This window comes from Lepidochelys kempii, chromosome 5 (genome assembly GCF_965140285.1).
Source record: "Lepidochelys kempii isolate rLepKem1 chromosome 5, rLepKem1.hap1, whole genome shotgun sequence".
In the NCBI taxonomy this organism is placed as follows: Eukaryota; Metazoa; Chordata; order Testudines; family Cheloniidae; genus Lepidochelys; species Lepidochelys kempii.
The window spans coordinates 22336570-22348984 of record NC_136384.1 but is presented as its reverse complement, the minus strand read 5'-3'; the positions used below and the strand labels follow the sequence as shown (position 1 = coordinate 22348984).

Genomic DNA, 12415 nt, shown 5'->3' with positions numbered 1-12415 from the left:
CTCCAATTTTTCAACATTCTTTTTAAAATGCAGACCCCAAAATTGAATGTAGTATTCTTGTATCAGTCTCAATAATGTTGTACACAGACATAAGAATAACATCCTACTCCTACTGAACTATTCCCTGTTCAGACATCCAATAATCCCCCCCCCTCAACCTTTATATGAGGGCTGTACTTAGAGGCCCCCACTGTACACAGTACAAGGTAATCCCTGCCCCCAAAGAATTTACAATCTATTAAATAAATCTCTGTGTTAGTTATTAATTAATGTCTGTGATACAGTCATTCTCCAGTTTGTAACAGAGGCTCACGCCCTAAATTTATAGATTTTTTTTTTTTAAAGAACAGAGGGGACCCTTTGGTTATCTAGTCTGACCTCCTGTATGGTCCACAGATAATAGAATTTAATCTGGTTACTCCTGTACTGAGCCCAATCACCTGTGTTTGACTAAAGCCTATCTTACAGAAAGGCATCCAGTTTTCTATGCTGTTCTACTCTACTCTGGTTTTTACACCGTGCTCATCATTATAGTACTTACACTTCAATAAAAAACCCACAGCAGTGAGTCTCCGAGCCCAGGTCAATAGACTCAGGCTCACAGGGCTCAGGTTAAACATTGCATTGTCGATGTTCAGGCACAGACTGGAGCCCAGGCTCTGAGACCCTTCCCCATCGTGGAGTCTCAGGCCCAAATGTCTATACTACAATTTTTAGCCCCGCAAGCCCAAGTGAGCTGACCCAGGCCAGCCATGGACATGCTGTGGGTCTTTTATTGCAGTGTAGATGTACTCTGAGTGTCTTCCCGTACATAGAAAGAAAAGGAGGACTTGTGGCACCTTAGAGACTAACCAATTTATTTGAGCGTGAGCTTTCGTGAGCTACAGCTCACTTCATCGGATGCATACTGTGGAAAGTGTAGAAGACTCTAAGGTGCCACAAGTACTCCTTTTCTTTTTGCAAATACAGACTAACATGGCTGTTACTCTGAAACTTCCCGTACATAGGTGCCGACTTAGTGGGTGCTCTGGGGCTGGAGCACCCGCAGGGAAAAAAAATGGTGGGTGTGGAGCACCCACCGGCAGACACCCCATCAGCTTCCACCCACCCCTCTGGTTCCTCCTGCCCACTGGTGGCCCCATTGATCAGTGCCTCCCCCTTCCCAACCCTAACCCTCCCACCTGCCATGAACAGCTGTTTCACAGCATTCAGGGAGACTGGGAGGGAGTGGGGAGGAACAGGGACATGGCATGCTCGGGGGAGGGGGCGGAACTGGGTAGGAAGAGGCAGGGTGGGGGCAGGAAGAGGCAGGGAAGGGGTGGGACCTTGGGGAAAGAGGTGGAGGGGGGGCGGGGCCTGGGGCCTGGGGCAGTGCCAGGGGGTCGAGCACTCCCCAGCAGTTTGAAAAGTCTGCTCCTGTGTTCCAGTAGCGCCTTAAGTAACATTAACATCTGTCACGTGTTCAGCCTCTAATCCTTCCCTGAAGAGGAGAAGTGCAGATATACACAAGTTTATGTTAGTAAAGGCAAGGTCGAAGACATGCCCCTTGCACTTGGAGCAGAAGGTGGTGAGGTTTGTGATGGTCCTTAGTTCCCAGAAGAGTTCACTGACAGTTTCAAAGTAGCCCTTATTGTAGCGAGTTCCATTACGCCAGCAGAGCATAGCTGTCTACCCCTAACTTCATCCTGTAGCTTCAGGTGAACTTTTAGGTACCCTCAACCTGGCCTGTGGAGCACCTTGAACCTGAACTTGCTTCAATATTCTACGGAAAGCCAGTGGAGGGGGAGGAGGACAGGTCTGATGTGTTTGCAGACATCAAGAGATGGAGAATCCACCACTTCCCTTGGTAGTTTATTCCAATGATTATTCACTCTGACCGTTAAAAAAAATATGCCTTATTTCTAATTTGAATTGCTGAGTTTAACTTGGCAGCTGGCATCTTGCTGTGAGATGCCACGTATGGGAATTTCACAGAAGGCTTCTGTAAAAAATGAAGGTTTCAGAAGTGGTTGGCTGACACTAATGAGACTTAGGGCTAGTCTGGACACTACCGTGCTACATCGGCACAGCTGCACCGAGCTACACCGCTGTGTGCTCGGATCAGGCCCCCCTTAGTGCCCGTTCATTCGTATTAAAGCGTCTCTGTTTCTGGTCAAAGCCATTTGTACCTAACTCTTTGGACAAACACATGTCTGGCGCTCTCAAGAGATTATTCCCCAGCCTTGGGGGATTGTTCAAAGTGAAAGGTAGTGATGGATGGCCACAGCTGTGTGCTCAAGGAAGGGTTTGCTTTGCTTTGAAACAAACGTTCAGCTGGGAATCATTTTTGTCATCTAAAGTTATTATAGTGTATAATTATGAGATGCCAAATGTCGCACTGTCTAGCCTGAGTATGTATTTTCATATGTCACCACCCATTCTTTAGTCATTTGCATAGAGAAATTATTTTTAGTCTTTGTGGTCTGGTTTTAGGCTGTTCTACTGTGGGAACTAGTAGTAGCAGTCTCCCTTTGCTTGGTGGGACTCCCAGTAGGAAACTGCCCAATTGAGTGCAAAGGCCTCCTTCTATGGAGCAGATTACTTTGCTTGGCCAATGTACACACTGAAGCACAATGCAGCTGAGGGAAGGACTGTTCAGGCCCAGCAAGTGTTTTAGGAGCCTGTCGCTGTCTTACGCAGCTGTGTGTGTGTGTGTTTGGTAGGAATGCTCCTCCTTCATGCTGAATTAGGGCCATATGGAACTGCACTCTGTGTGGACCACCTGACCCCACCCTTGTTTGTGTGTGACATCCCACATCCCCTCCACATTCCACTCTGAAGACCCACTGGAGATGTCATTTATGTATCATGCAGAGGAATACAGGGTCCGTCTGGGTGAGCTTATCCCAGTGCCTGGGCAGAAATACCTCACTACATTGGAGCCTTACACATCTAGGTGTAAGGGGATTGCTGGCCCTTACTGAAACTCAGTGGGGTTTGTTCTTGTTGGCTACCGCCCAGTACCAAAAGGTTGGGGACGGCTGGATGGGAAATCAGGACCCTGAGACTGACAGTCCCCAGGAACATTGGGGAGAGGTCAATGCTCCAGGTCAGCCTGATTGACAGGGTTGGCATGCTAATAAGGGAGTCAGGAGGCCAGAGTGGTTCCGTCCTCTGTGTGAGCAGGAATTGCCTAGGACCTGGGTCAGCCCAGGGAGCAGGTCAGTGCTGGAAGCAGAGTCACAGCAGCAAAAGCCAGAGAAGCAGCCCAGGAAGCTGGAGGCAGAGCAGCAGCACTGCTGACACAGGGTGGAGCCGGAGCTGGGGCTGGAGCAGTCCGGAGCTGGGTGCGGTGAGCAGCTGGGCAGAGCGAGGGGGGGACCCTGGGCAGGGGGACCAGCACAGGGAGACGCCCCCAGCCAGGAGGCCTTGCAGGCCAGACTTGGAGGAGGAGCATAACCTTGATGTGGGAGGGAGGCTGACGCTGGGAAGAAGGGTCCTGGCACCTAGAGCCTGAAGCCATGTGGCCACCACCAGAGCAAGTGTCCAACCTGCAGCATCCCTGCAGCGCAGCACAGCCAGGGCCTGGGCACGAGGCCTGGGACTTGTGAGGAACAGACTGAACTTCCCTTACACTTCAGAGATGGTGGTTGTGACGTCCCCATGCCACAGAGCAGGATGATGCATTTTCCTTTCACCTTTCCTATTTTTTCCTTATTTTTTAAAATTGATTTCTGTTTAATACATTGTATTTGCTTTGAATGGTATGTAATGATCAGTGGGTCACAGAAGTATCCAGTGCAGAGAGAGCACCCCACAGTTGGGACACCCTAGCCACTGCCTGAAGTGACCATGACAAGGTTGCGGGTCGAGCCCCCCAGGAGTCCTGGGCCCAGCCTTGTTGGGGTTACGAGGACTCTGCCACACAGGAGAGTGGAAGGGGAGCCTTCAAGGTCAGGCAGGCCTCTGGGTAAAGGGAGTGGGAGTGAGGACTCAGATCCTTTCGCTGCCCCATTTCACTGGGGTAGTGTATAAGCCAGGAAAGTTCCCCACAATAGCGGGACCCCCGTTTACATATGTAAGGCCGTTTGGATCTTGGCTCACTGAAAATACACCCCTTAGGGTCAATGGAACAGATGGACAGGTCCTGACTGGTGTAAATCAGTGTAGCTCTATGGGATTCAGTGAAGCCACATCAATTTATACAGCTGAGGATCTTGCCCAACATGTAACGAACCTCCCAGTTGTTTGTTTGTTTGTGACACAGTCAGTCAACATTTTGTAACTCAGATAAAAACAGAAACTTGGCCTTTCTTCTTCTTCTTTATTGTGAATGTTGAAATGTCATGTAGTTTTAACCTAAAGGTGAACTGATTAGACAGAGAAGTCAGATAACTGGAAGACCCTTCCTGGACATTTGTTTACAGCAAAGCAGTTCAAATAAGAAAATGCAGCTTGAAGGAAAAAAAAAAAAGAAGAGTTTAGTCAATGTTGGAACATACAAGAATACAAGTGTTTAGGTATTTTACACAAAAGTAATCTTGTTTACACAAAAGAAACCTTGTTGGTTAGCTGTTACAATTGAGTGCTTGTGAAACATAGTCTCTTAAGGATACTATTTTATTCCTTCAAGGTTGGAAGATCTTCACTTCAGCTTGGAGTGCTTTCTTTCCTATTCATAACTTGAAGCAGATAATCCATCATCTAATAAAGAGAAGTAAATAATATTTACAGAACAGACTTGTCAAAAGTCACATGCTGATTCAATAAACCTAATGTATAACTGTTGTCTGCTTCTATTCCATACAACAAATACATTCCTAATACTTGCCCCCAATGTTAGCTTGCTAAAAGGCAACCAAGGTCCAAGAAAAAGAGTTCTTCAAAATTATTTTCTTCATAGTCCCATTTACAGAACATCAAATGAATGTTGGAAAGTGAGTTCGTAGAAACATTTTATAATTTACTTTGGATTGCACTTGCGACAGCTTGCAAGAGCAAAACCTTAGAACAACAAGAAAAGCAGCGGCTTCAGTTTTCTACAGCTGTTCCAGATTAGTTTTAGTTTTAATTTACTCTATGTCTGAGGGGTGGGAGGGTTGGTGTTGATTTGCAGTTGTTAAATTAACTGAGGCAGAAGAATTTGACTGTAAAACAAAAATCAAAACCTTGGGGGAATGATGAGCAAGGCTGAATTGTTAGGACATGACATGCAAGAAAATAAAAATGAAGAAGCATTGTAAACTCCCTGAACAGACAGGCAAAATCTGGGGAGAAGGATGCAACAATCGGAAGAGAGAAGAATTGTGCCTAGAACACAATAGTAGCAGTGGGAGATTTCAGCTACACAGATAGAAAAAGGGACTAAATAAGCCTGATTCTTATATATGAGCCAGACATGAAACCAGAGGGACCTTCTGCTTCTTGTTTTTAAACTCTAGATACTTTTAATTTGGATTTTTAAAATGTAACATTTGAATATATACATGGAACAATGAAATTACAGCACAGTGACTATGTGTACATTATGGCAACATGCCTTTGACAATCCTATAAACCTATACCCATGCTACACACATTAACCTAAAGTATAATCTCAACAGGATCTCCTCCTGCACTTTCCTTATGGAATAAACCTATAGAATTTAATGGGATGAAACCAATAAATTTCTGTAGAAATTACAGTATGACATATAGAAAACATTACTGAGTGACAAATACTTGGTACCCACTCAGGAGGGGGCCTATCTTCATTTGACTTCATCACTTATTTGTATGTCGTACCCCTTCTCCCACCCTGTGTCTGTCTTTTGGATGGTGAGTTTTTCAAGGCGGAGATTATAGCTTTTATGTTTGGAAAATGCCTTGCACATTGTGGGCACTAGGGGAAATAAATAAAATAATAATAATGCCACTTAAAAAGAAGGAAGCCTAAGTAAATTCCACTTGGAAACAACCCTGACAAAAGGACATCTAACAATACCGTCTTATATTCTGTAGTTTTCTATTCCTAGCTCAAAACATATAAAGTGTGTTGCTTGTTATATTTTATGTTCATACATTAGTATGAAGAGTTACTAGTAAGATTCTTGCCCCCACTAAAACATGCTTATATATACATTCACTAGATGGCAGTCAATGGTGATGCATACTTGGATGGACCCTTGCGATGCTAACATCTCCACAAGCACATATGTAATCTACCATTATTTACAGCCTTGTAATAGATTGACCATGCAATGGTCCCAGAATAATTTATATATGTTCTCTCAGCCTGCATATACAGTCTGAAATTTTCTTTGGAACATTTACATTTAATTGCTTGACCCCAGTATCAGAACTCAGCAGCAGATACAATCTACCATGACTGATTAAACATCTCTTGATCTTTCTAGACAGTTGGCTTCCACTGAAGATTCAAATACAGCAAAAGTTGGGACTTATTTCATGTGACTTACAGGCCCCATCCTGCATCCATTGGAATCAGTGGCAACACCATTATTATAATAATAAATAAACCCTATCTGACCATCTCCCATCTAGCCATGCACAACACATTCATCATTGGGGTATCTATGCACCTTCATAGAGGTGTTCTACAGCACCACTTTAAAATGAAAGGTTTGACTAGACAAAGTCTGAGTAACTAAGACTGTATCATATACCAAAGATTCTGCAGAGATAAAATCTGCACGCAGAAGGATCCTGCAGATCTCTGATAATTACAGCTTTTATGCTCCAAGTCTCATTGGCTATCAGACCAGTGTGCCAGTTTATTATATTAGCCTCAGTTTATTATTAAGGTGGCTAATTATTGTTATTATTTAAATAGTATCATAAATGCTCAGGAAATTTGAAGCACATAAGATCCCTGGGGTCTCCATGTCTGTAAGAGCAAATCTCAGAAGATGGGAAAATTTCCACTGACTCCAGGAAGCGTTCGCTCAGAGCCTAAACAGATTGCTTATGACAAAAACAGAAGCTCTTTGTAATACTACCGTTGAAAAATGCAAAGCAAAATCTCCTTTCATGTGTGCCCTAACCACTGGGCTATTGAATATTCTGAGGGGGGTGGGGGGGCTCAGTCTCTCCTCCTGAAGCTGTTCCATTTGGATTAAATAGAGTCATTTGTGGGGGCCAGGTTGGGGGGTTGGAGGAGAGCACAAGCATGAGAATGACTCCCTACCTTGGTGGTTACAGCACTCACCCAGCATGTGGGAGACCCAGTCCCCCCACTCCAATAGTTCTTTCATTATTTATACACATTGGAACAGCTTCAACAGGAGAGACACAGGGAGTTCCCTATATCAGACTATCCCTATTCCCAAAGGTTAGAGCATCACCAAAGAGGTGGTAGATTCCTGTTCAAATCCCTTGTCTTACTCAGGTGGAGGGGGGACTTGAACTGGGCTTCTCCCACATCCCAGGTGAGTACCCTAACCACCTAGCTAAAAGTTACAAAGGAGGTCCTCCTCCCTCCCTCCCTGCAGCTGTTCTGGGTGAACTCGCATGCAGGACCCAATCTGCCTCAGAACATGCCTACAGGCTTGGGCCTGGCAGGAGAGTTAGGCAGCCAGGTGCATCTCGCTGGGGCTCAGGATGCCAGATACCTAGAGTGAGGCAGCCCTGTACCTGCACAGAGGCAGAAACATAGGCACCCAGGGAACTTTTACCCAGTGAGTTTAGGCACCTGCATGTTTGGCAGCCGCTGAATGGGGTTTTTGTGGTTCTCAATGGGGCCTGATCCTGGGATTTAGGAGCCTAAAATGGCAGTTAGATTCCTAAGTCCCTTTCTGAATCTAGCCCCAAATTCCCATTTTGTGAAATTTGTTTTGAGTGGCAGAAGTTTATCAAGGTTAGGTCATAACATCAAAGGACAGAAATAATATCAAGTGATACAGATGGCCATTCATGTAGCTCAAATATTGAAAGGGGAATACTGACAATTCAAATAAATCAGCTAGCTAATGAGAAGCAGATTGGGCAGTAGTTGGGGATATCTTGTTTGTTTGTGTTTTTAAAAATACAAAACCACTGAGTTTGAACATAGCTCACCTACATAACCATCATGTAATCTTTTTATCATCACCCTTAATCTTCCTCCCTGATGGTTCCCTCCTATTGTTTGCAGGAGTTTTCAGATTACATTGTGAACTCTTCAGTGCAGGGACTACATCTGGTTGTGTGTTTGTTTGGCAATGATTGGGGCACTTTTTATAATACAAATAAATCACAATACTTGAAAAAATATACACATCAAATAGTTTTCACCCAAGCCATAGGCTGAAATTTACAAAATATATGCTGAGCTGTTCTAAATAAATACACCCATAAAAGGTATGCTCTATTCAGTGACAATTTGCGATCAGGAGTAAGGGATAAATTCACTGAATTAGTTGTTCTTTACAAAATGTTTGACCAGCTCTACCAACAATCCCAGAGTGAGGAGCTAATTTGTTTTTTAAAAAAATCAGATTTACAGTACCTTCTTGTTTTAAACTTACATCTTTAAAGCTGCTGTCATCATCTGTCTCCCAAGTGTTCTTGGTATACCATGGAAGCTCTTCCCTTAGGGTCTGAGCACTTCTGTTTTCATTTTCTTCTAACAGCCTTAGCAAATTCTTCAGTGTTTCTTCCCATTGCAAGTAATCTCCCAGCTGCTTGACATTTTCAGGTAATGCTGAAAATGGGATCTTGTTTTCTTCTTCATAAACGTAGGGAAAATCTCCAGTGCTCTTTTTCCCCATTAAATGTCCTATAAAAATAATCAGAATATCATGACATTAACCAAAAAATAATTAGCATGTGAGTGTGGATGTCCAAAGCCACATTCTGATTGGCCAGTAGAGCCTTTTGAATGATGTCACACCAACTCAGAGTCACACACACAAAAGTCCCTAGGCCCATTATATTAAATGGGTGGGGTGATATGTTGATGAGAAGAGGATAGATATAATAAGCCACCAAGAGAGGCAACTGAGAGCAGGAGTGAGTGTGAGCAGGTGAAGGAGAGGTTGAAAGTTTTATTTTCTTCCCACCCAAGCTTCCAGTTCAGCAGCAGAGTGTGGCTTTTCCTACCACTTTTAACTGTAATTTTTATGGCAAAAAGCTACATTGGATAGGCTTCAGTATTCCAGGTGTTGTTTTTATGAAAGTGACATTGAAATTGGCCGTGGTCCACAAACTAAGGGCACTGTCTACACTGCAAAAGAGAAACGCTGCTGGGGACAACAACCTGCAAATGATCGTTGTGATAAGTGGAGCGAAAGTCAGGGCAAGGCTTTCAGGAAATAATAATAATAATAAGTATCAATTGGGGCTCATTGCCCCTTGGATCTCACTCTCCAATATACATTTTGAACTCAGAAATAGCGCGATATGTTACCATGATTAACTCTTCCCAAGGGTCAAGCTCTCCTTTCTTATTCCCCACAGTAGCGCCTTTCTTCCGCCGGTCGCTATCCCCGCGAATTGCAAGCTTTCGATTCCCTTTGACTTTTGCAAAGATGTATTATTAGTCTGTGGTCACCGGAGCTGTATTTAATTCCGTTTCCACCTCTTGCCATGGCTGATAGGAACGAGCCAGCGCTCCGCGGCTTTCGATGGGGGAAGCAGACCAAAGGAAACAATTCTGCCCCTGTGTCAAGCACCCCAGCCCGCAACCTCCCTGCCTCCGGGGAGCGGCAATTTAGACACATAGATAAGCCTACAAACCAACACTACAAAATGGAAACAACACACGCGCTAGGGGAGTGAAGAGAAACGAGGCCACTCTGGGAGTCTAGTGACTAGCTAGACAGACACTATCAGCTTCCAAATGAAACCGCATCCTCCTCCAGGGTCAGTAACACAAAAGGGCCTTGCTGGCCATGGAAATCAGGGGCTGGAGCCAGCTCGTCCGCCTTGAAGAAGAGCTCTGTGTAGCCCCAAAGCTTTTCTCTCTCACCAGAGGAGCTGGTCCCATGAAATATATCACCTCACCCACCTGGTCTTTCTAGGGAGAAGGAATGATCCAAAGAATGTATTTGACTCCTTTTCATTACACCTGCCCCTGGTTCCCTGTCCCACAGGGCGGCTCTGATGGATTTCACTAAGGCCTCCTGCCAACTATTCTGATGGAAGAAAGCTCCTCTCTTGCCACCTCCAGCCCACCTCACTGCTCTGAGTAAAGTGAAAAGAAAGGAGGACTTGTGGCACCTTAGAGACTAACCAATTTATTTGAGCATAAGCTTTCCTGAGCTACAGCTCACTTCATCGGATGCATACTGTAGAAAGTGTAGAAGATCTTTTTATATACACACAAAGCATGAAAAAATACCTCCCCCACCCCACTCTCCTGCTGGTAATAGCTTATCTAAAGTGACCGCTCTCCTTACAATGTGCATGATAATCAAGTTGGGCCATTTCCAGCACAAATCCAGGTTTTCTCTGCCCCCCCACCCCCCACATACAATGGGAGAAAACCTGGATTTGTGCTGGAAATGGCCCAACCTGATTATCATGCACATTGTAAGGAGACTGATCACTTTAGATAAGCTATTACCAGCAGGAGAGTGGGGTGGGGGGAGGTATTTTTTCATGCTTTGTGTGTATAAAAAGATCTTCTACACTTTCCACAGTATGCATCCGATGAAGTGAGCTGTAGCTCACGAAAGCTCATGCTCAAATAAATTGGTTAGTCTCTAAGGTGCCACAAGTCCTCCTTTTCTTTTTGGGAATACAGACTAACAGGGCTGCTACTCTGAAACCTGAGTAAAGTGAGGTTTAGATGTATTATTATTATTATTTTCCTAGTGCCCCAGGCATGGACCCAGGGACCGCTTTGCGCTAGGAGCTGTACAAACACAGACTACAAAGATGGCCCGTGTCCCGCACCTGGCTCCAGGAGAGAACGGCCGAGGTCTGGCCGCGAGAAGCAGCCGCGGAGCCCCACCCTCCCTGTCCTCGGACGGGCTGGTTTTACCGCTCTGCAGTGTGCAGGGCATTCCAGGAACAAAGCGGCTTCAGATCAGTGCTGCTCAGCGCCCCTGGAAGCCACGGGGAGCCCTGCCACGGACCGCAGGTATCATCTTAAATGAATCACACGGGTTCAAAGGTAGCATCGCTCTTCTCTTGGCTTTCAGTGGCTGTCGCGGGTTTGCTCTCGAGCTCAGCCATTGCATGGGCCAATTGCACGCGGGCTCCTTTTCTTCCCGAATTCTGGGTGTGTTGCGGTGACACTGATCCGTGTGTGTGTGTGTGGGGGGGGGGGGGTCCGCTTTTCCAAACAGGGATTCCCAGCATCCGACGGCGCCTATCTTTGCATGTATTCATCATTATAATTCACCGGGCCCCCCATGTAAAAGTGCATCTGTCTCGCCGGATCTCCTGCTTTCGTGAGCCGGAGGAGAATCAGCGCCCTAAGCCAAACGGCTCTCTGAACACAAAGCGCATCTTCCCCTCAGTGAGATAGCCTGTGTCACGCAAAAACCAAGCCCACAGGCTAGTAAAGTCTGGGCTGCGGTGCTAATTAACAAGAGGCTTGGAACTCAAGCCATCAATCGCTCCCTAGGCAGACACATGGTCGGGCGGGCAGGTGGACTGATGTTACTGGGAGGAGGATCGAGCTAGTCCGAAGTTTCTAGCAGGACCATGAAGCGCTGCAGCGCCTGGAGAAAAGCCCCCCTTACCCCCAATAAATGCTACAGCGGGGTCCAGGGCTGCCCCGGTCTCCCTGCGCGGCGCGGACACTTACCCACCGCCCAGTGGCTGCCCCTGGGGTAGATCTTGGCCAGAGGGGAGGCTCCGCCGTTGGACTGCAAGGGAGCCGCGGCGCCCCAGTGCACCTCGAGCAGGACCAGGGCGAAGAGGCCCAGCGAGAGGAGGGAGCGGGGCTTCCCGAGGAGGAGGAATTCGCAGCCCCCCATGGTGCGCGGCGCTGCACGGGCGAGTCCGGCTCCTGGCTGGAGGGAGGGAATCCGCTGCTCTGGATCTGCGGGGCCAGGTGCTGCTGCCGCCTCTGCTGCCTCCGCCAGCGCTGACCCGAATTTATAAGGAAGCGGGACGAGGTGACAGCGAAGTTCAGGCACCTGGCGCCTCCCCCAAAGGTGGCTCTGGGAGCGCGGGGGCTGCGGAGCGCTCAGCCAGCCAGAGCCACACCGCACCGGCAGGCTCCCTGCGGCTGGGGATGGGCGGCGCATCCTTTGCGAGCCCTCCCCGGCCCCCTCCCTGCTGGCTGGGGCAGGACTCGGGATTCGCCTTCCAAATGGACCATTCAACCACCCCCAACCCGCAGCCTCGGCGTGACAGTCTCTGGGGAGCGAGTTACTGCGCGCTTGGGTCCCCCAGTTATCCGACCCCCAGCTCCCACCCCCAATATCCCCGCCTCTGGGGAACATGGCGCGCAACTGTATCAGACACCCCACACCCCAGTATCCCCGCCTCTGGGGAGCAGAGG

The 12415-nt window shown here is 46.9% G+C and overlaps 1 protein-coding gene across 1 annotated transcript; it reads right to left on the bottom strand.

The window, feature by feature from the left end:
• Window positions 1-4283: 4283 nt before the first annotated feature.
• Window positions 4284-12158, bottom strand: GRP (gastrin releasing peptide). The gene is made up of 3 exons (XM_073346160.2): window positions 11714-12158; window positions 8484-8734; window positions 4284-4683 (listed from the first exon to the last, which is right to left on the bottom strand). The coding sequence occupies exons 1-3, from the start codon at window positions 12156-12158 to the stop codon at window positions 4630-4632; spliced, it is 750 nt and encodes a 249-aa protein (XP_073202261.1). The 3' UTR covers window positions 4284-4629.
• Window positions 12159-12415: the final 257 nt, after the last annotated feature.